Source organism: Microtus pennsylvanicus, chromosome 11, assembly GCF_037038515.1.
Source record: "Microtus pennsylvanicus isolate mMicPen1 chromosome 11, mMicPen1.hap1, whole genome shotgun sequence".
In the NCBI taxonomy this organism is placed as follows: Eukaryota; Metazoa; Chordata; class Mammalia; order Rodentia; family Cricetidae; genus Microtus; species Microtus pennsylvanicus.
The window spans coordinates 91,616,368-91,642,284 of record NC_134589.1 but is presented as its reverse complement, the minus strand read 5'-3'; the positions used below and the strand labels follow the sequence as shown (position 1 = coordinate 91,642,284).

Below are 25,917 nucleotides of genomic sequence, written 5' to 3'. Positions count from 1 at the left end.
GAGAACCGGAAAGAGGCTGCTTTCTAAGAAGAAGAGCGCGGCTTTCTGGTCCCCAGGACGCGCTGCTGGAGGGAAAGCACTTCTGTACACTTTAACACATTAACAGTTGCTGAACGCATTCATAAATACACAATTTTATTTACTATTTTCAGGGGAAACTTAGGCATTAAACGGTAAGCTGATAAAATACGGATACCTAAAAAAGTATAAAAGTATAAATATCCCCTTAGAATTTTAGTGAATTAAGTTTTAATATCATTAAATTAAAAAACAAAAACCCCCACAAGCCTATCTATTGTCAAGGTCATAAATCAAACAATGCTAAGTGTCCAGCGCTCCCCAGAGTAGTCCCCATGGCCAACAGCAGAACCACTGCCCCCAGGGCTGCTGAGCCCAATCAACCCAACAGAAAGGTTTTTATGAATCATTTAAGCCAAACATTTAACAACATACAACAGACCTTAGGAAAGGACGAGGTCAGTCCTAGATGCTGGAGAACTCAATTAATCAGTTACTGGCAGAGGAGAAGGAAGAGGGCCTAGGCAAGAAGTTTCCGGAAGCATCTGAAACAGTGTTAGAGGCTCTGACCAGAACACGGGCAGCCATGGTGGTCAGTTTGCCCAGCTCCCTTGGGAAGCCAGGGGTCAAGAAGCACAGAGCTTGCTTGCTTGGGCCAAGTTTATGGCCTGCTACATCTCCTAACCAGCTAAGAAAGGTCTGTCTCAAAGCCAGCAGGCGCAGCCTCTGCAGGAACCTTGGCAGCTCCAATGTCATGTCAGGTGGACAGAGCCCATGCAGGTTGTGCAGTCTCAAACACTCCAGAAATACAAGAGAAGAACTGCATAGTTATACGAGGAAATGAGAGCCAGTGAGAAGGAGACATGTTTGCGCTGTAAACATCCTGAATGTTCAACATGACCTGGAGTGTCAGCTCCAGAAGCCAGGTGGACAGGCCTCCCGCCCCAGCCTCCATCCCAGGCACGGCAAAGGCACTGGTAGGCGCCAGCTCCCCATGAGCCCACAGGTGGGGTACATGAGGCAAAACATCTACCTCCCTTAAATGATTTAACAGATCAATCCGAAATGTAGCAACACTTTTAGGCATTTCTAAAGAGTATAAACACCGGGTGGTCTATCCACACTTTAAAAAAGGGATACAAAGTCCTCTTGCCTGGAAAATACAAATTGAGAAGCCTTGATGATCCTGGGCCAAGCTGACGGCCACTACAAGAGCCTGGCTCTGAAAGGGTGTAGTCCAGGGGAGGTGTCCAGAAGTAGTGATGATGAGGAGGCTGCCTTTGTCAGGAGCCTCCGAGGTCAAGAGAAATCAACCAATCATGCCCGGAGACACAGCCGCCTCCCTGACCCAAGGAAGAGGGCCTGGTGCTCAAGCAGCGCCCATGCCCTAAGCCACAGTGCACTGGACAGGGGTTGTGGCGGCTGCTCCTCCCTCCTGGCAAGGCCCAGGCTGCCTGTTGCAGACTGTGTGTAGCACCAAGGACCTTGTCCTTCAAATCATCTTCAGGAATGCGTGGGCTGGTCAGTAGCGTCCTGCCTCAGTCCCACGGAGACTGCCAACCCAGCCCTAGCTGCCTCCCCGTGGGGACGACTGGCTTGACAGCTGGGCTGTCTCTCGCCACCCACATCTGAGGCAAAAAAGGATCCACACCCAGATCTCTAGAGAAATGATCAAAAGCAGGTTTCTTCTCACAGCCATGCTTTCTGCACATGGCGGTTCACTTTGTCTTGGGGAAAGAAAATCATTTCTTCAGCTGTCAGTACTGCTCACATCCTTGAGCCCCGTTCTTGCAAAATCTGAAAGATATGAAAGGCAGAGTGAGGGTGACCAAGTGCCCTGGTCAGAGAGCAGAGCTCAAAGGAGCCCTCAGCTCCGGCCAGAACCTCAGCTAAATAACAGGGAGACTGCCATAGTGGGTGGATGACATACTCCAGAGTCCCTTGTGCCCAGTAGGTCAGCCCCCACCCCATCCATCAGTGCGGACTGCACCCCTCCCCCTTCACTGGTCCCAGTCCTCTGCCTGACCTCAGGAAACCTTCCAGGCCAGGTCACGCTGTGGTGCCCTCCATACTGGGGCTGCATCCCTGTAGCACCTGCTGCCCCTCACCCTTGGCTCCCACTCCCAGACTCCTTAGCTAGTACACTGCGGTCAGCTGCATATCCGGGTGGGATGGAAGTCCCTGGAGTCCTTGAAAACTTGCTGGGGCTGGGCACATGAGCCTCTAGTAGCCTTTAGGGCTGGGATAGGACATGACTCCAGGCAGAAAGCTACAGAGCTGAGGAAACCTCACAGTAGCCATTTGGCATCTGCTACTGTGAGCAACCCTATTGGTCTGGTGCAGCAGGACAAGCAGGCTCTGGGAGGCTATGAGGAAGGGCTCAAGAGAAGACCGCATTCTCAGGTTGCTCCTGCATATCTCCAGCACCCAAGACACCATGCCTGCCCCTAGGCCAGCCTCACTAACAGCTGTGGGAAGCCAAAATGGCTACCCTGGCACTTCATCGGGAGCTTCACTGGTCTATGAGATAGTGCTATTCCCTAGTCTGACAATGGCAAACTCCACACAGTGGGCAATTTCTGAATTCTCTGGGATATCTGGAGGTGATTCTTGGCACCACCCTCTTACTGGGGAGCCAAGGTCTCAGCACCACCAGCTCTGAGCCAAGCAGAGCCAGCGTAGGTAAGGGTGTAGTTGGCAAAAGTGGTTGTGGGACTGTCTGCCCAGAAGAGTGTGAATCCTGAAGGGGCTGAGCTCCATCAGGACCTAGAACAGCAAGACCATCATCCTATAGCCGAGGCTAGGCAGCCCTGTCTGTCTTGGAGAGTGAGACTACCTTATGCATGCTCCTGCCTTTCACAGGGAGGTCAGGGCATGTGGCTTCATCTGGGATCTCTGGGAGCTGGTGCCTGCTCCAGGTTTGCCTTGTGGGTGCCACTGTTTTGTTCCCACAAACCCAGGCTCCCAGAGCTAGAGCCATCAAAGCATGTTCCCTCAAGACTCTCAAGAAGTCTGAGACCACAGAAGTCACCTCCCCTCCCTCCAGGGGACTTTCAAAGCCTCTGAAGCCTGAGCACCTCCCTGTGACCTTCTCCAAGAACCCAAAGGCAAGGATGGCTCCCTTGAGCTTCTGTCAGTCCCACCTGTCACAGCTCACACCCGAGGCAGGTCACAACTAAGTCTCCTACCCTGGTGGCTGTGAACTCCTCCAGAGGGCTATCACAAATGAAGTGCTGAAACAGACCATACACCCATTTCCAGCACTGGGAAGTGAATAGGGGAACAGAAATTTATCTGGGCAGCAGAGACACACCCTATCTGTTAAATTTCATGTTTCCTTTCACCTTTTAAATGTGTTTATTTATAGACAGGATCTCACTGTGCAGCCCTGGATGGCCTGAAACTCACATAGATCTACTTGCCTCTGCCTCCAAGTGCTAGGATTAAAAGTGTGTCACCGCACCCGGCCCTTCTGCCTTTCAAAAAGGAAGTTTAAGCACTTTGTTGTTGCTATTGGTGTATATGTATGCACACGCATGTGGCGGTCAGGCAACTTCCAGGAATTAGTTCCATCCTTGCACGGGTCCTGGGGAGTCACAGTTGGGTCACCAGGCTTGCAAGGCAGTGATTTTACCCACTGAGCCATTCCAATGGCCCTTGTTTTGTTCTGAGGAAGGGGTCCCTGTGCAGCTTAGGCTGCTCTGGTACTCAGAACCCTCCTGCCCCAGGCTCCAACCTTAGGGTAAAGCGCGACCTTGAGGACCTGAGATGGGAACAAACCCCATGGCTTTCATATTTGTTAAATATGAAATAAACCCCATTTATTTCATATTTCACTCACTGCTCAGCCCCAGGTGACATGAAGGCTACCCTAGGCTGTAGGTGGGAATGAGTGGGCACTCACTGCTCAACCCCAGAAACACTCTTGTGGCCATACCCACAGTCTCACATGACACAAAGCCTCAATTCTGCACACGGCATCCATGGAGGGACACTATAACAGAGCAGCACCCAGCATTCAAGCAACAGTCTCCTGTCCCTCCTACAGGGAGCTCTACTGCAGACACACAGGCTCAACTATCCAAGTTTCTGTCCACTACAGAACATACAGAAGCACAAAGGAGGGGTCAAGGCAAAAGTCACTAGGGTCATGGGGCAAGGAAACTATGGTATTGGGTCTACCTAAAGGGCTTCAGAGCTCACCATGACATTTACACTTAATCTGAGTCACTCACTGCCTTGGTGCCCCGTCTCCTCTTCGTCGCTCTGGTGTGAACAGCAGGAAGTAAGGAAGACAGCTATCAGCCCAGCTTGAGCAATGCAGGCCTGCAGGAGGGCTAACCAGTACCACCCAGGAGGAAAAGCTGGGCATCCCTAGGTCTGGCTGAACTGTGCAGTCCCTCACCTGCAGCGGACACCCCCCCCACAGCCCCTGGCAAGGCCACGGACCTAGCCCTGACTCCTGAGAAGTGACTTATGGGGACCACGGGCCTGGCCCCATCAACAGCCCACTGCCTGACAGAGGCGGGGCTGAGGCTGACTGGCCAGTGGACAGAGGTTTACCAGCCCGTCAATAACTCATGTCTGTAGGAGGGCATTGTAAGAGTCACACCAGACCCACAGATCCGATGGCTTCCCTCACAGGTGACAGATGCTCTGTCACCCAGTTACAGAAGGCTCTCTTGCTCTTGGCCCCAGAACTCTCCTCTGGTATACTTCTTATGCGCCCAACCACTCCGACTGCATTCTGAGCCAAGGCTAGATCGCAGATCAGAGGGCTAGGAAGGCTTTGCACTTGTGGCTGGCACTAGAAGCGAGGCGATCACCCAGGGCGTGCCTGTTCACTCACAGCTCAGCTCCTCATGCAGACTACAGTCTCATGACCCTAAGAGCCTTTACTCCGACCGTTCCCACGTGAAACAGGAAGACTGTGGCAGTACCGGGCGGTCACCAGATGCTCAGGGGACACTGTGGACCCACTACTCTCAGAAGGGTGGCCCAGTGTATACGCTGTTTCTACACTCCTGTTCTCTAGCTCTGGCTCCCAGAGGTCTCCATAGTTTTGGGGACCATGGTACCTCCTGCTGCTATGTGCATTCAGAAACTGCACTGGCTGCTTTACTTCAGAGCAAGGTGGTTTTTGGTTTTGTTTATTTTTACAGACAGGGTTTCTCTGTGTAGCTCTGGCTATTCTGGAATTCTCTCTATAGATCAGGCTGGTCTCAAACTCAGAACTCTGCCTCTGCCTCCCAAGTGCTCAGATTAAAGGTGTGCACCACCACCACCCAGCCTAGAGCCAGGTTTTTTGTTTTTTTTTTTTGTTGTTGTTTTCGAGACAGGGTTTCTCTGTGGCTTTGGAGCCTGTCCTGGAACTAGCTCTGTAGACCAGGCTGGTCTCGAACTCACAGAGATCCGCTGCCTCTGCCTCCTGAGTGCTGGGATTAAAGGAGTGCGCCACCATCGCCCGGTGAGCCAGGTATTTTTTAAGAAAGAAATAGGGACATATTTTCAATAGCAAAGGGACTTGGGCCTATGCCTAAAGCCTCCTCACAATACAGAGTAAGTCCTTTTGGCAGCTGAAAAGCCATAGAGGAAGATGAGCTCTGCTGGAGAAAGAACTCTGGTGAGCTTCATTATAAAAACCAGAAGTTTAACAGGAGTGGGGTGGGGATTAGGGCTTCTAAAAATAACTGAAAGAGTCCTGTCATTGCTCAAAGACAGAAAAGTCCTTCTGCAATTGGGTTAGAGGTGCTTAAAGTAGGGGACGCCAGTTAGATCTAAGACCCAAGGAGAAGTTTGCCCCAGGTCAAGTGTTGGGACTCTGGCTTCCTTCAGCCTCCTGCGGAGCCTGAGTCTTGCACAACTCAAGGCATTGTGTGCTTGGGGCAGCAATGGCAGAGGGTCTGCCCCCGCCTCATCTCCCTTGATCACATAGAGGCTAAGGACAGGAACCAGAAGGTTCTGAAGGTGTAATATATCCGCCCATGGCAAAGACACTGTCACATCACGATGTAGGGCAATGTGGGAACACTGCTGAGAGACAGCTAGCTCGGCTTCCTGGATAGCCTCTGAGGAACTCCACCCATCGGTTCTTAAGTCCTGACCCTAAAGACCAGGAAAAGCTAAATGGGAAGCTCCAGGGAGGCAGAAGCCACCTAGGGGCCACTGACTAAGGGTCAGGTTGCCATCAAGTCCCCAGCTAAAGCCCACCATGTTTGGCTTCTTCTCACCCAAACTCATAAGCACCACCCACCCATCCACTCCCCCAAACCCCCTATCCCCAGCTAAACATTCCCCTGGGCCTTACCACGGTCATATGACCTTGGTCTAGGTCTAAGCAAGGCTCTGGCTCCTCCTGAGCTGGCAGCAAGGCTGGCAAGCTACCACAAGCTACCAAGGCCCAGGAATCACCCAGCCCAGGCCAACATTGTACACTGCAGGGACACGAGCATCTGTGTGCCTGAGTCCCAGCCTTAAGGCATTCAGAGGAAAGGTCGCCAAAGTCAGGCACTTGAGCGCAATCTCAAAGTAAACGAGGCAGGCTGCACTCTCACCTTGGCTAATCCTGCTTTCCACGAGAGACAGAAGAACCCAGTGCCCCGTGGGCTAGGACTGAAAGACACACTAAGCCAAGTGTGTGCAGCTGAGGCAGCCGAGAGGCTAGAAACCTGAGCTCAGGGGAGCTGCCCTCTACCTGTGTCCCAAGACGTCCCCTGAGTCAACAGCCACAGACAGGCCTGAGGCCCACAGACTTCTAGGAACAACCCTGTCTGGGGGCTGTGGACACGTGTGCTGTAAGGGCCTCTGTTCCAACACGAGGCTGCTTCGTGTGAAGATCTCTAGCCCAAGAAACCCAACAACTAAGAGTCTAGAGAAAACAGCAACAATCATGAGGGAAAAGAAGAAAAAGCCAGCTGCAGTCTGCCGGGGCAGGAGCGTCCTGCTGGCACTCACCTTGGCTTTCTCGCTCGGCTCACTGGTTGTGCCATACGGGGTGTTGTGCAGCTCCTTGGAGACCACACAGAGGAACTCGGCCTGGTCTTCATTTCCATAGTTGTAGGAGGAGCCAATGCTGACCAGCTGAAAGGAGACAGCCTGTGATGGTGCGCAGTGGCCCAGGAGTACCTACCCCCAGGAGGAAGGCCAGGGCACAAACTGGAAGCTCAGGGGCAGGAGAGCTAGCCTTGGCCAGGTTTTTCCATACAACTATCAGGAAACAAACTCCCAGTGCACTGCAGGAACCTACACCTGCACCCCCATGTAATTGCACAACATGCTGGAACACGCTCTCTGCAGACTCTGAACCCTAGGGGATGATGACTGCGCACCCTGCAGAGGGAGGAGGGTAGTGGTACAAAGGTTAAGGCGAGTGAGTGAGAGCAGGACCAGAGTTCACGTACAAGTACCATTGAGGACCTACTGCTGGCAGCCAGAAACCCTCCTGGGGTGAGTAAGGCCTAACAGACTAACTCCAGTGCCCATCCAGGGCAGAGAACCCCAGGGCTGGACTAGGGAGTTCAGGGAAGCCCAACAGAGGCCAAGAGCACTAAAAGCCCGGAGCACTGAGAGCCTAGCTTGACTGACAGGAAGAGAAGGTAATGTCTTGTACTTCTGCAGACCCTTGCCTGATCTAACGTGCCTCATAGGCCACTTGGGCCAAGACCACGCTTATCACTACAGCCATGAGTCTGAGACAAAGCTGAACACAGACATTAAGCACGTTTGTTCTTTTTTTTAAGATTATACAGTATCCTGCCTGCGCTTATGCCTGCAGGCCAGAAGAGGTCACCAGATCTCATTATAGATGGTTGTGAGCCAACAAGTGGTACCTGGGAATTGAACTCAGGACCTTTGGAAGAGAGTCAGTGCTGTTAACCTCTGAGCCATCTCTCCAGCCCCATACTTCTATTCTTTTAAACACAAAAATAACTCAAGGGAAACCACTGTAGCCACAGTGAGGATGTCAATGGCACACAGTGAGTAGGCAGTAGGGGCTCAATGGCCCCTAGCCGCCGGGGTCCCTGCCCATGTGTCTACACATCAGAAATGAGGTCAGGAGAGAAATCGGCTACATGGGAAAGCTACTACTCCCCTCAGCAACGGGGGACAGACCTCACCAGGTAGGACCCACGGCAGAGGTGCTGGCCTGAATCAGGTAGTTGTAGGGAGGTCCCACTGAGGGAGCACAAACGCGTGTCTCCCTGAGACTCTCTCCTCACAAGGTAATCGCCACCTCAGAGGGACTGGGCCTCACCCTGGTTCTCTGAAGGCTTGCCAATCTAGTACTAGTCCTGCCTCGGGGAGGCAGAGTGTACCTTACTAGCTTTCTGGGTTTTACCAGAGAGAATCTGATAGCACAGAGGTCAGGACGGAGGGAAGAGGGGTGCCTGTGCTACAGGGCAGCTGAGGAGAAAGTCTTCAAGTTCTGGGAGAAGAGCCTCCTCCAGCCAGAAGTCACAAGAGAAGAGAGAAAAAGGCGCTTGGTTCCAAATGAGGCGACCCAGTTCACAGATCCAGAAATGGTGACAGTCACTTTCCATGTACAGTCTTTCTTGGGTCACATGCCAGAGATACGAGGGGCAGGCTCTGCCTCGGTGACATCTGTTCCTGCCCAACCCTCTGATGTGATTCTAAACAGGGGCTGGGCACAACGCACACACACATGCAGCCTGTAAGACCCGCCAGACCCCTAGGAGGGCAGACACCAGCCAGTCCCTGATGTTTGTGTGTGGGCAGGGAGCACTCGGGAGTTGAGCTCCACACGGAGGAAGTGCTGGACATGGCACAGACCAGCCTTGAGGGAAGAGCTGGTGTTAGAAAAGCACGCACAGAGTCTGGGAGGATGAGGGTTAGGGAATGGTCCCTGTGATCTGAGGATTTCCATGGGTTCCTATTCATCACCTGCTCAAACTTCCAGCCATCTGACATGGTTGATACCATCTGTGTGAGCTCCTCCTCCTGGCACTGCAGCACACGGTACACATGCTTTACTGGCATCTACAAAGACAAATGCCCAGAGGTCAGGCCCCACCATGCATCCCAGCAACCCTAACCCCGTACTGCCACAGGTCTGTCAGTCAGTATCCAAGGCAACCTTGAACATGTCCACACACGTACATCAACATCAGCAGCTGCTGCCAAGGCTTTCCCACACCCCTTCAAAATATTCCCGAGATCTCAGAGCACCCATGGCTAGATACGAACATACAGAAAACTGTTTTTCTCTTTGTTTTTTGAGTCAGGGTTTCTCTGTGTAACTCTGGCTGTCCTAGAACTCACTCTGTAAACCAGGCTTGCCTTGAACTCAGAGATCTATTTGCCTCTGCTTCCCAAGAGTTGATATTAAAGGTGTGTGCACCACCACATCTGGCGAGAAAACCTTTACAATCTATACAATCTTTTGCTTAACCTTTCCTGCCCAACAGAGACTCTCTGGGAAGTTCCAGGTAGATTTCGTTCTTGGGCATGGGATGGGAAACAACCAAGAGACAAATCTGTCCCCCACCCAGAGTCCCCAATATGCACAGGACATAAGGGTTCCAAGTTGCTGTTGCTCGGGTTGTGTTTCATGCTAGTGGCGCATGGGTGACAGCCACACACTGGCTATCACACCCAACGGCAATGGCTGCTCTGCTTCTGTGCGGCGAGGCCCTGCCAGGAGCATCTCATCTGCCTCTACAATGTAGACAGACACTGAAGTAGCACTGATCGGTCATGTGGTCTTGAATGGGACTGGGATAAGAAGAGGCAAACTGGGGGGGATGGGGACCTCTAGGACCTTTCTAATGCCATGATGAGAAGCCCCTCTTCAGATCCCTCCCTGCCACTGTGTTGGCCCAGTGAAGGGCAGAAGGCTTGGTCAGGCCTTTGTTTCACTCCCAGCCATCAGTGAGCCAGAGTGCCATCGAGTAAAGGTGTGCCGTAGGAAAGCACCCAGGGGCAGCATCTCAGGAAGGCTGATCACAGGGGTGAGGCAGTGAGAGGGTGCTAAGTAGACCAAGTCAGGTGACGCCAGCACTCACTTCATGAGCTGGATGAGGGCGTAACCACTCTCAGGCGCAGACCTAGCTTGTTGATGAGAGCAATGCTGTCACCCACTGAGGCCTTCCTCACATAGCACCCACAACACACACACTGGACGGGCAGCTGAGGGCCCAGGGAGCCCGACTCCTCCCCGTGACTGCACAAACTTAGTATCTGTGCCACTACCTCCCAGCTCATCAACGTTCTCTTCTCTCATGCTGGCCACAAGCCTTGTACTCGCAGACCAGGTGGTGATAGTCGGTCATCAGAGGGCATCTGCCCTCCAGCATCCCACTGCCCCACAGGGCCCCTGAGGTCTCCTCCATGCGCTCACTGCACAGTCCACATAGCCGCCTGTCTCCACGGCTGTAGTGGGTGCCCTGGCAAGGGACCAAGCAAAGGCGTGTGGACCCTTCGTGGCAGATGAGAAAGAAGAGAGCAAGGTCTGGGGCACAGGATGAGGAGAGGACAGTAATGGTCCAAGGCCACACGCAGGGAAGCCAAACCTGCTCGCACCACTCAGGCCTGGAAGTTGCGGGCGGACCAGCACCCCATCTCACCTGTGATGTTTTGCTGTCTCGTTCTCTGATTTTGTCCTTTACAAGTTTTATTAGTGAGGTGATATTGTAAAACTCTGCTTCCTCCAACACGCCTGAAATAGAGGTAAATAACCGTGATTTTTCTACTAGATCAGAGCGAAGCAAATAAGGATCTCATCCCAGCACTCGTCCCATCCCTGGCCTGAAGTCCATGCGGCCAGCTTGTCACAGCATCCCACAGTCCTCCTTAGTGCTCGGCGCTTGGCAGAGGCAGGGGACCGAACACGAAGGTCAGGTCACTAGACAGACTCGTGGCACTGCCACCACAGATGATGCGTAGAGGTGACATCTGCTCTTAGCCCACAGACACCGGGAAATAACTGGCATTTTTCTCTGCAGCCGGGAGGCTGCCTGGCTGTGCTGATTCCTCCTGAAGATGACCGAACGGCATGGAAGCCACAGACTCCTGCAAGTGTCCCAGTCACATCGACCACATCTTCCCCTGCTCAAACCAGGGCTGGAACTGGCTGAGTCACCCCTGCTCCAAGGCGTCCCCACAGCCTGCTATCCAATGTCCCACACTCAGGACTCAAACTTCCAGAAACTTAAAACTAGAATGCAAGAGCCCTGCTTTCGGTTCCCTCACTTCTTTTCTTTTCTTTTCTTTTCCTCCCCTTTCCCTCCCTCCCTCCCTCCCTCCCTCCCTCCCTCCCTCCCTCCCTCCCTCCCTCCTTCCCTCTTTCTCTCTCTCTCTCTCTCTCTCTCTCTCTCTCTCTCTCTCTCTCTCTCTTTCTTTCTTTCTTTCTTTCTTTCTGGGGGAGTTCCAAGACAGGGTTTCTTTGTGTAGCTTTGGAACCTGTCCTGGAACTCTCGACCAGGCTGGCCTTGAACTCACAGAGATCTGCCTGCCTCTGCCTGGGATTAAAGGTGTGCGCCACCACCGCCCAATGTCCTCCCTCTCATTTCTTTAGCTTTCCCATTCCTAAAGGGAAGTCAAAGATAGACCAGGACAGTTCAGGATAACACATGGTACGGCAACACGGGAGATCTGGGCAGGACAGAGCGCAGGGAATGAGGTGAGAAAGGCTGCGGAGCAACAAGCATGGCTCTCACAACTCCAGAGCAGAACTAGATCTCCATGTAACCATCCCACACGGTAACACAGTAACCAGGGACTTAAAGAGACCCCAAAGAAAGAAGATACATGATAGGAGTGTCCAAAAGAACCCCACAATCCAACCTAGACAGGTGACGTGAGGGCAGCAGCTCTCAACCTACAGTGGCGACTGCAGATCAGACATTTACATTACGATTCACAACAGCAGAAAATCAGTTATTAAATAACAGTAAAAATAATTCTATGGTTGGGAGTCACCATAACATGAGCAACTGTATTAAAGAGCCGCAGCTTTATGAAGGTTGAGAATGACTGGTCTAGGGCCTTCTTAAAATAGCCCTACCTCTTCTGAGGCAAGACAAGATAGCCTGGTGCTATGTATCCTGTACTCTGAGACCAAGCAAGATAAAGAATGGTGGCCAGGGAGGAGACTACGCAAATGTCCAGGATCCTGGAGTTGATCTGGAAGGAGAGCACACCTCATTTCCCAGAACTTGTCAGAGCATTCACGAGACACAGGCTCACACTGCAGAAAGCACAGCAGATGTGAGACCTGGGAAGAGCCACCCGCACTGCGTCACCAAGACACCTCAAACAGTCTGCAACATGGCCTTTGGCTACATGGTGCACACCTCAGGTCCTTCAGCCATGCAGTCCCTCGGACCCAAGGCACCTGTAACTTCAAGGAACCAACCAGCACTTCTACCAGGTCCCAGTGCACAGTTCTTGTGTCTGCTGAAAACAGACGCCTTACCTTCCTCTGCAAGGTCTTTGTTAATAACCAGCTTTCCGTGTCTCAAGTAGTTCAGCACAGGTCCGAAGTAGGTGGGATCTCTGTCAATTAAATAGGCACCCGTTTCATCCTACAAAGAACACAATGCTGTTAGTTCTTGTGTAGAAACCGGCGGTTCTGCTGTCAGATTAAGGGCAGACCATATTCAACAACACTGCCAGTGTAGGCCCCACAACGCTCACGCACCTGTCTCAGAAAACTTCAGAGCAGTCTCTGGTTCAGTCTGCTCCCATCTGACCTAAAACAAGTCCCAGCTGTCATCAAAACCACCCTTCTGTGTCTACTGATCTGAGCCAACTAGGTATTGCTCTAGCTCCAAAAGACTGAGAAAATAGCTAAGAAGGTGTGATACCCACAAGTCAAACCCCACTCCCCTCACAGGACAGGTCAGCTGGGTAGGCCAGGATGGCTTTTGACCCTGCTATGTAACCTAGGCTGGCCTCGAGTTCATAATTCTCCTACCTCAGTCTCCCGAGTACTAATATATGTGCACCACACCTTGCTCCATGGCTCAGCTTCTAAGACCCTGGAGACTCAGGCCTTGGCAGCCCGTTCTCCTTGTTCTCTTGCTCCAGGGGCATCCTGGAGCAGAAAGCTAAGACCCAGGAGTCAAGCAGCAGTACACAGGAGAAAACACCCTCCACAGCCGCACCCTGAAGCCTCCTGTCAGGAGCCTCTTACAGCAACAAGGGAAACCTGGGTCAGTGGTAATGTTGTAGTGACCACACAGGGTACCCTCATTTCCTTCTAAACCACAGCCCTTGGGCTTTCCCGGAGACTACGATCACTAAGGGAACCCTTCCTCTGTGGTCAGCGGTTTGTGGAATCTGACCCATCTGAAGGACAACCTGTACACCTGCCTGCTGACTGACAGGGCAGCAGCTCTAGTCCTGCCATCCTCACATGCTCACTACAGCTATCTCTGAGGAGGACATCCTCCTCCAGGACGGGGCACACTCAGCTCCACATGATATCCCACGCCATGCAGGCCTGCTGGACACCATGTCCCGTATGAGAGACACAGGTCTGGCTGGGGTCAGCAGAGGTGTAGCGACACACACAGGTTACAAGGACGTGCCCCCACCCAGGGTGTGGGTCAGTGAGTTTCTGTCACACCCTACTCCAGACCTGCCACAGATTGACTGCGTATAATTTGGGGGTTGCCCAGTCTGACAGGGATGCAGACCTTCTGGTGTGGACCACACAAGCTGGTGAAGGGTGAGCCTTCCTCCACTGCTGCAGCCTGACACCTGCTTCTGCAGCTACTTAGGGACAGCAGCCCGAGAGCTCCGCCAAGGCGAGGCCACCACCCACCTTTCCATTCATCAAGGCCATGCCAAGCATGAGGGAAAGAAACTGGCTCCGTAACACAACACTATGAGGCTCCTGAAGGCGCAGACCACTGAAGCAGGCTGCCCTTGCCACCCAGTGACAGCAGCTGGCCAGGCGAGGCCTATGTCATGGGGCCTACGACAGTGCTGGGTTCCCTGACCCCCATGGGTGTATCTATCTGCCCACGAATAGCAGAGCTCACAGAGACCTCACAAAGCAATGAGCCTTCAGAGGCTATCTTCATAGATGCCCATTTCTGTATTTGGGGGAAAAAATCTGGTGGTTTCAAGGGTTCTTCCCAACATCCATAGGCACTGGATGTCAAAAACTTGCTTTTCTGAGATCAAATGGGGACACCTGAGCAGTGGTTGCATCATGGCACCAAGGTCTGGGAGGCAGGAATGGTGGAAGCCAGGGGCTCACCCTAAGCGCGTTTCCCTTCCCGGGGCCCCTATTTTATCCAACGTGAATGGCCAACTCCCTAGCCCTCCTGACTTCATCCAAGGACAACATACCGGTCAAACTGCCCCATGGCTCTCCGCTCTGTCACCTGGGGCCCTGCCTTCCAACCTCAGTCTTTTGGACCCCAGTCAGCCAAGCAAAGACGAGAAATCACGGAGAACAGTGGCAATTAGCACCACATTACAGGGAGCCACAAGCAGGTCTCCCCTCTGCTCATGTGGAGGTGCCCCTGGAGAGTGACATTTCCACATCACCACACTCAGGAATATTCATGGCTCAATGCACCTTGACAGACCACTGGCAGACCAAGAAAAAAAGGTCAGCGGCGGATGGGCTCACCCCTATCCAGGATACTCTTGGGGGCCTCTCTCTGTCACGATGGCCATGGCTCCAGAGCCCAGTCTGCCCTGGCAACAAGAAGCCTAAAGTCCTCCATCCAGAGTACTTAGGGGTTAGGGAATAAAGAGGGAAAGGAAGAAAAGGAGAAGTGGGAGGAAGCTGTTTATTGAGTGCCCTCTTTCAGCAGCCTCCGGGAGACTTCCAGAATGACAAGCGGCACAAGACTACACGAAAGTAACGTAGGCCTCCCAAGTCCTGAACCATGAGGGCACAGGCCACTGTGGCAGAACAGAGGCGCTATTAACATTGCATGAGCTGGAATCGGCACCTGGCCTGAAAACCATGAAGGGTGCTAAGCCTCTGCCCAGCCGGATTCACTTGCAGAGCCTGGCCAGCCCACATGCTGGGTGTGGCTGATCCTCACTGAGCATGCCCTGTCGGAGGCAGCTTTCCAGCAACTGCTCTGAAAGACCTCCCCTCTAGAACTACACTCTAGGACAAAGCCCCTCTGGATTTCCCCTCTAGAACAATGCTCTAGGCCAAAGCCTCTCTGGATTTCCCCTCTAGAGCAATGCTCTAGGCCAAAGCCCCTCTGGCATGGAAAAGAACACACCTGGCCAGGCAAGAGTGGTGCACGCCTTTAATCCCAAGCACTTGGGAGGCAGAGGCAGGTAGATCTCTGTGAGTTTGAGGTCAGTGAACTCTACAAAGTAAGTCTAGAAAGCAAGTTCCAGGACAGCCAGGACTGTTACACAGAGAAACCCTGTCTTGAAAAAAAGAATACCTGAACAGTGGCCCCTTCCAGGCAAATGATGAGTCAGTGAGTCAGATTGACAACACCTCCTCAGAGTAGTTTAAGTGAGATCCTGGCCACAATGTGAATGACTAACGAAGGGGTGTACTCTGCCTAGTGTCTCCCCATCTTAGAGCTGAGGGCTCACCACCACAAACTAAAGACTTAGCTACAAGCTCCAGACACGGCAACATGGAAACAGCAGCCCAAGGAACCTTTCAAGATTTTGTTTTGAGACAGGGCTTCTCTGTTATAGCCCTGGCTATCCTAGAACTTGTTCTGGAGACCAGGCTAGCCTCAAACTTGGAGATCCGCCTGCCCGTGCCTCCTGAGTGCCTGGGTTAAATGTGTGCAACCAGCGCCGGGCCCAAGGAACCTTCTTACAGCTGCAGGCTCTTCTAGGCAGTTGTCTGTGCATGGAACCCAATGTCCTGTTTTCCTAAAACCCAGTCACAAAGGAAGGGCAAGATATGTACTTTGTCAGGAACCTTCCTCTGCATCCAGTAAAGAAGCACATTAGATGTGGAGACTTCCAGAAAAACAAGACCAAAGTAGTTCAAATATTTTGCTGAGCCAGGCTGGAGGGCAAGATGAGTAACAGAACCTGAACACATATGTAGCCTTATGTGAACATACATAGCCTTATGTGTGAAGGCCCTGGCCAGCATCAGGACCCCTGGCCACCCAGGGAAGGTAGCCTGTACTGAGTACGGCAGGGCAGAACACCTTGGAAATGAAAACAGGGAGCTATCAAGGAAAAGCAATGGCACAGGCCTGAAAGCAAAGCTACAGGACCAGGCAGGGCAGTGACCCTCACTGGGCTATGTCCAGAGGGGTTTATTTCAGTGTACAGTTCCACATCACAGTCCATCACTGAAGGATGTCAGAGAAGAAACCCAGTCTGGACAGGACCCGAGGCAGGAGCTGATACAGAAGCTATGGAGGAGTGCTGCTTTCTGGCTTGTTCTCCATGGCTTTTCACCTTCTTCTTGTAGCACCCTGGACCACACAGTGAGCTGGGCTCTCCCACATCATTCATTGATTAAGAAAACGAACCACAGGCTGGCCCACAGGCCAATCTGACGGGGTGAACTTCTCAATTGTTCCCTCTTCCCAAATGATTCTAGACTATGGCAAGCTGATACAATTAATCAACACAATTGACCAGTTATCAATCTGACAGAAAAACATAGTTAAATCATAACCTTTCCTTACTGGATGTCAGTAATATCAATATCACAATATAAAACATATCCCAAACTTTGAAAGCCCCAATCTTTAAAAATCGAAACTTTAAAAGTCCAGTCTCCGAACTGGGAGAGATGGTTTGGCGGTAAGAGCACTGGCTGCTCTTCCAGAGGTCCTGAGTTCAATTCCCAGCAACCACATGGTGGCTCACAACTATCTGTAATGAGATTTGGTGTCCTCTTCTGGCCTGCAGGCACGCATGTGGACAGAACACTATAAATAATAAATAAATAAATCTTAAAAAAAAAAAAGTCTAGTCTCCAGTACTCAGGAGGCAGAGGAAGAAAGATCTCTTGTGAGTTCGAGGCCAGCCTGGTCTACAAAGCAAAGTTCCAGGACAGCCAGGGCTGTTACACAGAGAAATCTTGTCTCAGGGAAGGAAAAAAAAAATCCAGTCTCTTTAAAATATTCATAATCTCTCTAAAACTCCAGAGTCTAGGCTCACGCTTAGACACTCCCAGGAATCAAGGGGAAGTAGAGGATCACTTCCCAGAAGCGTCTCAGCTATCTGGCAAGCTGCTTCTGCTGGCTACTTCCTTAAAGCAGGTCAGCTGCCTGAGCAGATATGGAGGCCAGAGTAAGGAGAAAGGGGGAGTGGATATGAGCACCACCCACACCAAATCCTCCAGCAGCTGTCTGTGTGAGATCTCAACTCCACCGTAAGGGCCTAAGCCAAGCCCAGTATCCCATAGTTCCTCCATGACACACACGGTAACGCTGCAGAGGGTTCGCAGTGGACATTCCAGGCTGTACGCGTGTTTGCAGGAGTGTGATGGACGGCTGACAAGAATGAGCCTCCAGCACTGCATGTCCCAGTGCTGGCAATGAAGCTCAGGGCCTCCATTCTAACACAGAAATAGAAAAACCCAGCAAACACAAATCCAAACACAAGCCAGGTGTGGTGGCGCACGCCTTTAATCCCAGCACTCAGGAGGTAGAGGCATGCGGATCCCTGTTAGTCTGAGGCCAGCCTGGTCTACATACCCAGGGCTGTTACACAGAGAAGCTCTGGCTTTGAAAACAAAACAAACAATCCAAATGCAAGCCTCAGTTCACTCGTAAAATCAGTTGAGTTTTTATTTATTAATTTTTGAGACAATATCTTTTTATTATAAAGGTTTAGCTGGCCTTTAATTCACTGAGATCCACCTGTCTCTGCCTCCTGAGTGCTGGGATTAAAAGCATGCACCTCCATATCAGTCCCCAAGAGGACTATTAAGATGTTGACTACAGCAAGTGGGGCCAAATGAAGCTGGGCCCACAGTGTCACCTATGCCAAGAGCATTTGAAATGTGGAAGGTAGGCTCTCCTGAATCCAGCATTCAGAGAGCAGCCAGGGAGCCGTCACAACACAGCATTGGGGTCTTTGTTGTCTCTTCTTCTCTTTAGTCCTACCAGGATTTAGGGGAAAGCCTCTGCTGTGTTGGTATGGTGGGTAGGTTTTGTTTTTCCATAAAAGCACCAGAATTACGACTGCTCTCTTGACAATCATTTGTCTCGCCAAACCCTTCCCCACTTCTCGGGGAATCTGTGTCTGACCTACTTGCACCAGCACTGACTGGAACTATGTACATTTCTCTCCAAAGGCATAAAAAAGGGATCACTGGACTTAGCTCTGAACATTACATGAAAGCCAACTTCCCCCAGGCAAACACACCAGCAGTCCACATATGCGAGACAGGTTGCTAATGCCCAAGTTGGCACTGAGTGGGCATAATGTGGAGGCTGAGCCCCAAGCCTGCAGCAAAAGGAACCCTGAGTCAGGCCTCTGAGGTGGGTGCCCTGGCCTTGCCAAGGGAGCTGCCCATGGACAACTTTCCCAGGAGCAAATGGGCAAAGGCCAGGCCAGGCCCAAGTCAAATATGCTCCCAGGAGGCCTAACTCCACAAATCTATTTTCAAAGGAGTGGAAAACCACCTCCAGAAACAAACTTGTCTCAAGCAACTGTCTCTGGTGGGGAAAGACCTAGTAAGAGGCAGGCTATTAGTCATCCAATCGTAACACAGTCCCATTCTGTGGCTGTCCTCTAGGGCATGACCCTAACACAGCCTCATGATTCTGAAAATAGCATGCAGACAAGTGTCAAAATCACTACGCCTCAGGCAAGACCCTAAGCTGAAGATGCAGCTGCAGAGTGTCACTCTCAAGGTTCAGACGCACCTGCACCTATCCCCGTGGAAGGGAAAAGGCACGGCCAGGAAGAGGATTAGAATTCAGAACAGAGTGTTATGCACTGAATCTGGAAGCCTATTCCACCAACTAAAAGACAAATGCACTGAATTTTGTGCACGCCAACACACACACAATCAACCTAATTACAAATGCTTAGATTTTACTCTGAAATTTCCCATTTCGGGTGACACATCCACACACAAACCTTTATTTCTACTTTCTTGCTTTGCTTTACAAATATTTGTCACATCTTTGATCCAGAAGAGATCTTAGATATTCACCAACTGCAGTGAGGATACCAGTGACCAGAGACCCAGGAGGCTTGTAAGAGACTCACAGATTTGTAGAGTGAGGCCAGACTCGAGACTCCTGCTTCCCAAGCCTGTTACTGTACGCCAGCCCCTCCCCGCACACCCAACCCCTCCCCACCAGTACACCGGAGTTTAGGAGAGGAGAACACTCATTTCATTTTTCTTGGGGCACCCATGCTGCCAGGAGTTCACCCGGCCACTAAAACACAGGGAAACACAGAAGCCAGACCCCTAGGTGAGACTGCAGGGTGAGGGTCTGCTAGGGCTCTCCATCACTGCGACACTTGTGTGGCCTTGACCATACCCCGGGTCTTGAGGAAAGTAGCCCTGCCACAGACATTCATGACTTCCGCCCCTAGCTGGAAACTAAAACTGAGGACCCCAGCAAAGCTTGCGAGATGTGAGATTTGTGAACTGGACCCCAAGACTGAGGCTCCTGAGTCTTCTCGTGGAGTCAGCATGCTTGGAATTCATCCAGGGCAGGTTCCTTGAGCTAAGGTCACTGTGGGGTCCTACTGATTTAGAATAGAAGACAGGAGCTTTTCTAGGGAGAAGACACTTCCCACCACCTGGTACGAACATCTGCATTACCACAGCAGGGGTCATCCATCCCCAGGTTTTCTCAGATGGTTTCCCCGCTCGGTACACTGGAGACAGAAGAGCCCCACACAACTTCCAGTACACACTGCCTCCTTCCAGACAGCGAGAGTGTATTTAACAGTCTACTGCCATCATCAGCTAGACAAGAGAAAGGAGAGACAGGAGATGTAAGCACTGAGAAGGATCCGGACCAGGTGGGCCTAAAGGGAAGTCTTTCCTGGCTCCACAGACTTCAAGCCCACACACCAGCATCTCCATTCTGGCTAATATGTTGGTAGTCCAGGGCATTGTGGCCAGGACGGCCCAACCAGGAGTTCACACCTCAACCGTAAATTCCCTCAGCAATCTCCAAAGCTACTAAAATGCCATCTGTTTCAAGGTGGCCTCTACTCTCCTCACATGTGGCCAGAAGGCAAACAGCATAAAAACTCTTCTTTACTGTCTTGCTAGGCTCAAAGAGCAGACCCTCAGCTTTTCCTCTTCTCTCCCCTCATTAAAGATTATCCAGCCCCCAGTGGCACTTACTGTCCCTCATCTGCTTGGAAAAAAAAATCACCTTAGCCCACAGTCAGTGAGGAGCTGGCCACCCAGGCCCGTTCTGCAGAAACTGAAACAAAAAGTGTAGAGCCCAAGTGCCAACGAGGCAAGAACCCATCAGAACAAGGACAGTGAGGCCGCTGGGGGCACATCCTACCCTAAGATGTTTGTGGTTACCTCAAAGTCAGCTCCATGGGTACTGGGTGCTGTCCCAAAGCTCCATAGTTGTCTCTCCTAAGCTTGGATTCATCAAGCATCTTACAAGAAAATGCAGAGCCTTACCAGGCTTCCCACAGCTGCCCCTAATCAAGACCTAATGAGAGTCAGCTTGCACCTGAACGGGGTCAGCCTGCTGGCATTCAGCCTTACAGACCCTCCCATTGGCTAGTAGCCCCAGAGCATGCAGAGGGACGGCTGTGAACCTGCACTGATGCCTGAGGAGCAGCAGACAGCTGCTACCCCTAAGCCTCTGCTCCTGGGAACAGAAGGCACACACTCTGAGAAGGCTGGATGGTAAGTACTGCGGCCTTATTCTCTTCTCCTCAACTTTCGGAACCAAAGCACCCAATATACCATCCACAGCGGAATAAATAAGCTCCACGCTCTAGGAACATGTGATGTGGGAGAGATGGTGGGTGGCACTGTCATCTGGAGAAGGACAACCCAACTACACTAGTAGCGGACAGAAACAATGGCTTTGCACCTGCCAGCCAACCCCCTACCCCATGCCTCAGAGGATTCCCAAAGACAAGCTCTCTTCAGAAAGATCTAACTCCTCATGCAATGACAAGCTCACTTGACCTGCTCAGGACCAAGGGGCTTCTGAATGAGGCACACTGACAGAGGAGACCAGACATAGTGAGAACAAGCATCCACTGTAAAGGGGGCAAAAGCCAAGACCAAGATGCATCAGGGCCAAGAATGCACTGAGCCACATCTGTAAAGCACTGTAGGAGTAAAGCACACCCATGCCTCCCATGCCCACTCGCAGCCTGAGACCAATGCAACTCTGCCCAGCACACAGGATGCTCGTGGCCAGTTTCTCTGAGTTAGTTACACAGAACAACATCTGCCATTTATACCCTAAGTAATCCCCACTTCTCTTGCCAAGCAACTAATTCAAAGATGCTTGCATCCCATCCCTTGGCTATCTCTCTAACCCTAAAATTCACTAGCACCAACTGCACCCAAAGCGGATACAGAGAACTGTATAGAGGCTTGGTTGTAGCAAACATTATTTCCAAAGACCCATGTGGTGTAACTATATCTCCAACCTCAAAGCTGGGACAGTGGCCCTGTTCCAAGGGCAGAAGTTCATGTGCCTAGCAGTTTTCCTTAGATCCAGCTCAGTCAGAGAGAGAACACTCTAGTTCAGGATAGCTTCCGACCACACAGTATGTGCCGTTTCCCTTTTCCTCCTGAAGCATGGTCACACTAAGTCAGAGGCCAGATGAGCGACACACAACTGTTTCGGCATGCTATAGGATGCTGAAACATAATCAAAATGGGTCAAATATCAAGCCTTTGCAAAGCACTTTCCATGGGCAGCTTAGAAGTCTCACACCCGCCCCGCCCCCAAAGACAACACTGGAGAGAAAATGACACACAATGGCAGATGCTCAAATGCACAACACAGCCATAGTCCCGCAGGAGGATGTCCCAAGAGGAAGTGAGAATTCACTCAGGCTGTCTAGAGAAAGAACTTCCATGGCATGGCAGCAGTGGGCTCAGAGTTGGTCCATGAAATAAGAGGTCAAAGGTCTAGGATACATGGCATGGTGGGTAGTTAAGTCCCACCCTGGGCTTTGAGGACATGGGGAACGGGTATAGCCTAGAAGACCGGCTGTGAGGTTGAGGACAGTCAAGCAAGCCTTGAGTGTTTGCATTCTCTACTATCCCTAGCAGTCTGTCCGTCAACAACTTTGGAAAGTGTCTTCTAGAAACTTACTTCCCTGTAGTAACTCACAGCCCTGGTACCCCAGACAACCGTCTGTCTTTGGTGTTCTCCCTGTGAAACCCAGAAGGTTCCTAGAAGGTTTCTTGGGAACATCTTCCCTTAAATTTCCTAACTCAAGTCCCATCTGGGCATCACATTCTTCAAAGTTAAGCACTCAATAAACACCAGTCAAAGCCAGGTAGTGGTGGCGCACACCTTTAATCCCAGTACTCGGGAGGCAGAGGCAGGCAGATCTCTGTGAGTTTGAGGTCAGCCTGAGCTACAGGAGCTAGTTCCAGGGCAGACTCCAAAACTACAGAGAAACCCTGTTTCGAAAAAACAAAAACAAAACCCCCAAAAAACCCCACCAGTCAAATAAATACCAGAAAGGGAACCTTCCACCAGGTCCCTGTTAAAGTTCAACTCTAGAAGTATCTGCCAGGTATTCTTTCCTTGATCTTAACTATGAGGTCAGAGCTTGAGATCTTTCCACGTGAATCAACATCCTGTTTATCTTCCATCATGTAATTAATGGCCTCCATCTGTTAACACCCCTTCTTTTTAACCTCCTCCTTAGGATTTAATTAAGGTGGAATCTCTTGGGAGACTCTTTCGTCAGAACCCAGTAGAGGGTGTAGAGAGAACACAGAACACTTAATAGGTTTTCTTATTTGAATACTCTAATAACATACATGACTAATGTGAATTAGAATTACTCTTTCTAGAAACTTATGACTAAAACACTATCAACCATGGTACCAAGTTTGCATCTGCTCTCTTTTTCTGGAGATAGAGTCCTTGTAGCCTAGGCTAGCCTCAACCCATTATGTAGCTCCCAATTCTTCTGCTTCGCCCCACAATGCTGGAATTACGGCGGTTTTCTGTCATGCCTGAGTACTGTTATACTACTTCTATGTTCTAAATTGTGCTTTTAAACTTTAGAAATCGAATGTAATTTAAGACAAATAAAGCTTAGATTCATTTCACATTAAGTGTGTGAGTGTTTGCATGTGCATATACTACATGTATGCCTGGTACCCAGGAGTTAAACGAGGGGGTCAGACTCCCTAGAACTGGAGTTAGAGATGGCTGTGAGCCACATGAGGGGTTCTGAGAACCCAATCTGGATTCTCTGTAAGAGCAATGAGTGTTCTTAACCACTGGGCCAACTCTCTAGCTCTAAAATAATAAATTAAAAAAAATCAACTAAAACATATTCTGATAATCTCCCATTGCAGTAAAGAAAATACAAACACACATACACACATCCATCCATCCATCCATCCATTTATTTATTTATTTATTTATTTATTTATTTATTTATTTATTTATTTATTTATTTATTCATGTGTGTATGTGTGTGGGCACACAAGTACCATAATGGTGTATTTATTTAGAAGTCAGAATAGAACTTTAAAAAAATTAATGATTTGCTTTTATGTGCATTGGTGCTTTGCTTGCATATATATCTGTTGGGTGTGTCAGATCTCTTAAAACTGGAGTTACAGACAGTTGTGAGTTGCCATGTGGGTGCTGGGAATTAAACCCAGGTCCTCTGAAAGATCAGCCAAAGCTTTTCTAATCACTGAACCATCTTTCCAGCCTTTTTTTTTTTTCCTTTTGGTTAACTTGAGACAGTGTCTCTCTGTATAGCCCTGGCTGTCCTAGAACATACTCTGTAGATTAGACTGGACTCAAACACAGAGACCAGCCTGCCTCTGCTTCTCCAGTTCTGGAATGAAAGGTGTGCACTACCACTGCCCAGTTCAAAGTACAACTTTCAAGAGTCAGTTTACTTTCCACCACGTGGAAACCAGAGACTCAACTCAAATTGTTGGGCTTGGCAGCAGGTGCCGTGTCACCGGCCCAATAAAAAGTAGTTTATAAAGTAATCTTAAGAATCAGTAAAATGAAGACATCGATTTGACTTAACGCTAAAATGAAACAGCTCTAAAGCCATTGTTCCAGTGCTGAAATTAGGCAGACACTAAAAACCAATGGATAAGGCTGATTTAAAATCGGATTTAATAGACAAGGCAGGAACACTTGAGTACTAAAGACAAAAATGGTTATAAACACTCACTGTTTGGAAAATCAATAATAAAACATACACTCTCACTATAAAAAGAAAACCCAGTTAACAAAAGCCTCTTTCTATCCTGGAGACTGGTGATTTTCTGGAAGGTCAGTTCTCTAGAAGTAAAAAGATTTGATTAACTCAGAAATGGGGACAGCTGGGAGAAGGCTTGTAAGGGACTAACACTCTATTATCTCAAACCCTAATTTCTTGGTTATTCTGAAGCGACTCAATTCTTAGACCACACTGAGGAGATGTTCTGTCAGGCCTCTTGAAGAGAAATGGACTCCTAACCTTTCTGGAAAAGCCTCCTGAGCAGCAGCTTCCGGGCTAATAAGGCACAAAGTCAGGTGCCATCATGTAGACTCAACCAGAAAACTCACAAAGTTAGTATAAGGCTCATAAACTGCCTATGGGGTAAACGGAGAAAACTATTTTTCTTTCTAAGTTTCAATACTGCAGAGTTCTGAGGTATCAGTTATGCACTATTCCACACAACTCTTGTAATCGAAATACTTTCCATTACCACAGGTCTAACAGTATTAGTATTTAATTAAACATAAGATAAACTACAAACTAACCTGGAAAATTCCTACCCTATTGCAAAGAAAGGCAGTGGAGAAACCAAATTTGGAAAGCAGATCGAAAAGGATTCTATACCTTGTCTCTCTTAGTCAATCCTAAGATTTTTCTACATCTGGCCCCAACATGATACACATAATTCACATATTGGAAGTAAAATGACACTTTGGACCATTTTTACTCAGGCGGTACCTTGTAAGAGCTTCAGAGCCCCTTCATATTATGGATGAGAAGGAAAGGATGGAGCACAAACTCTGCAAGTCACTGGGAATAAGGCAGCCACTGTGTCAACTCCCATGGCCTACGTTAATTTAAACGTCTGGAATGTGAAAAGACCAGATGAATGCAAAGGGTTCTCAGGTTCCAAAGCCAGCAAATAGCTAGGGCGGTGGTGTTCACACACCCTGGGCAAAAGAATCTAGGGAGAAGAAAGAAACTAGAGCCACCGTAAAGCCGGTCCTTCTCGACCGAAGAGCATGAAAGACGAGGCGAGGGAGAGAAGCACTGTTAATCTGAGGGCTCAGGCAGATGGGCACGACAGTGCCATCCTCTCTCCGGCCCAGGACGCTGGGCTCAGAGTGCCCGCTCCTCTGAGTGCCCTCGGTGTGAAGGTGTGTGCCGCGGAAGGCGACGAGGGCGGCCTGCCCCCCGCTGACCCACGAGGCCCTCACCTTGTCAGAGTCTAGGTCGGGGTCCGCCTGGCACAAGCGGTACAGGAAAGACTTCGGGTCTCGGCACAGCGTCTGCCGGGTGGTGAGGAAGTAGGTGCCGCCGACATTGAGCCGGACCCACTTGGATACGCCACTGGGGCGGTGTGCCAGGGCACCGAGCCCAGCGCTGCAGCGGCGGCACAAGCCGCCCCCCAGCCCCGCCCCGAGGCCGCTCGGAGCCGGTGGCAGCAGCTCGCAGTGATTCTCCGCCATCATCCCAACAAGCCCCGCCACAGTGCCCCTTCTCCGGAAGCGTTCTTTAATACAGTCCTCCGAGTCGTCCCGCCCATAGGTCCACCCCAGTAAAGTGCCCGCCCAGGCATGATGT

The 25,917-nt window shown here is 50.5% G+C and overlaps 1 protein-coding gene across 1 annotated transcript; it reads right to left on the bottom strand.

Annotated features, from left to right (window-relative positions):
* Positions 1 to 118: 118 nt before the first annotated feature.
* Kctd5 (potassium channel tetramerization domain containing 5) lies at positions 119 to 25,880 on the bottom strand. The gene is made up of 6 exons (XM_075941677.1): positions 25,551 to 25,880; positions 12,452 to 12,560; positions 10,602 to 10,693; positions 8,920 to 9,015; positions 6,973 to 7,098; positions 119 to 1,815 (listed from the first exon to the last, which is right to left on the bottom strand). The coding sequence occupies exons 1-6, from the start codon at positions 25,803 to 25,805 to the stop codon at positions 1,786 to 1,788; spliced, it is 708 nt and encodes a 235-aa protein (XP_075797792.1). The 5' UTR covers positions 25,806 to 25,880; the 3' UTR covers positions 119 to 1,785.
* Between the last annotated feature and the right edge of the window lie 37 nt (positions 25,881 to 25,917).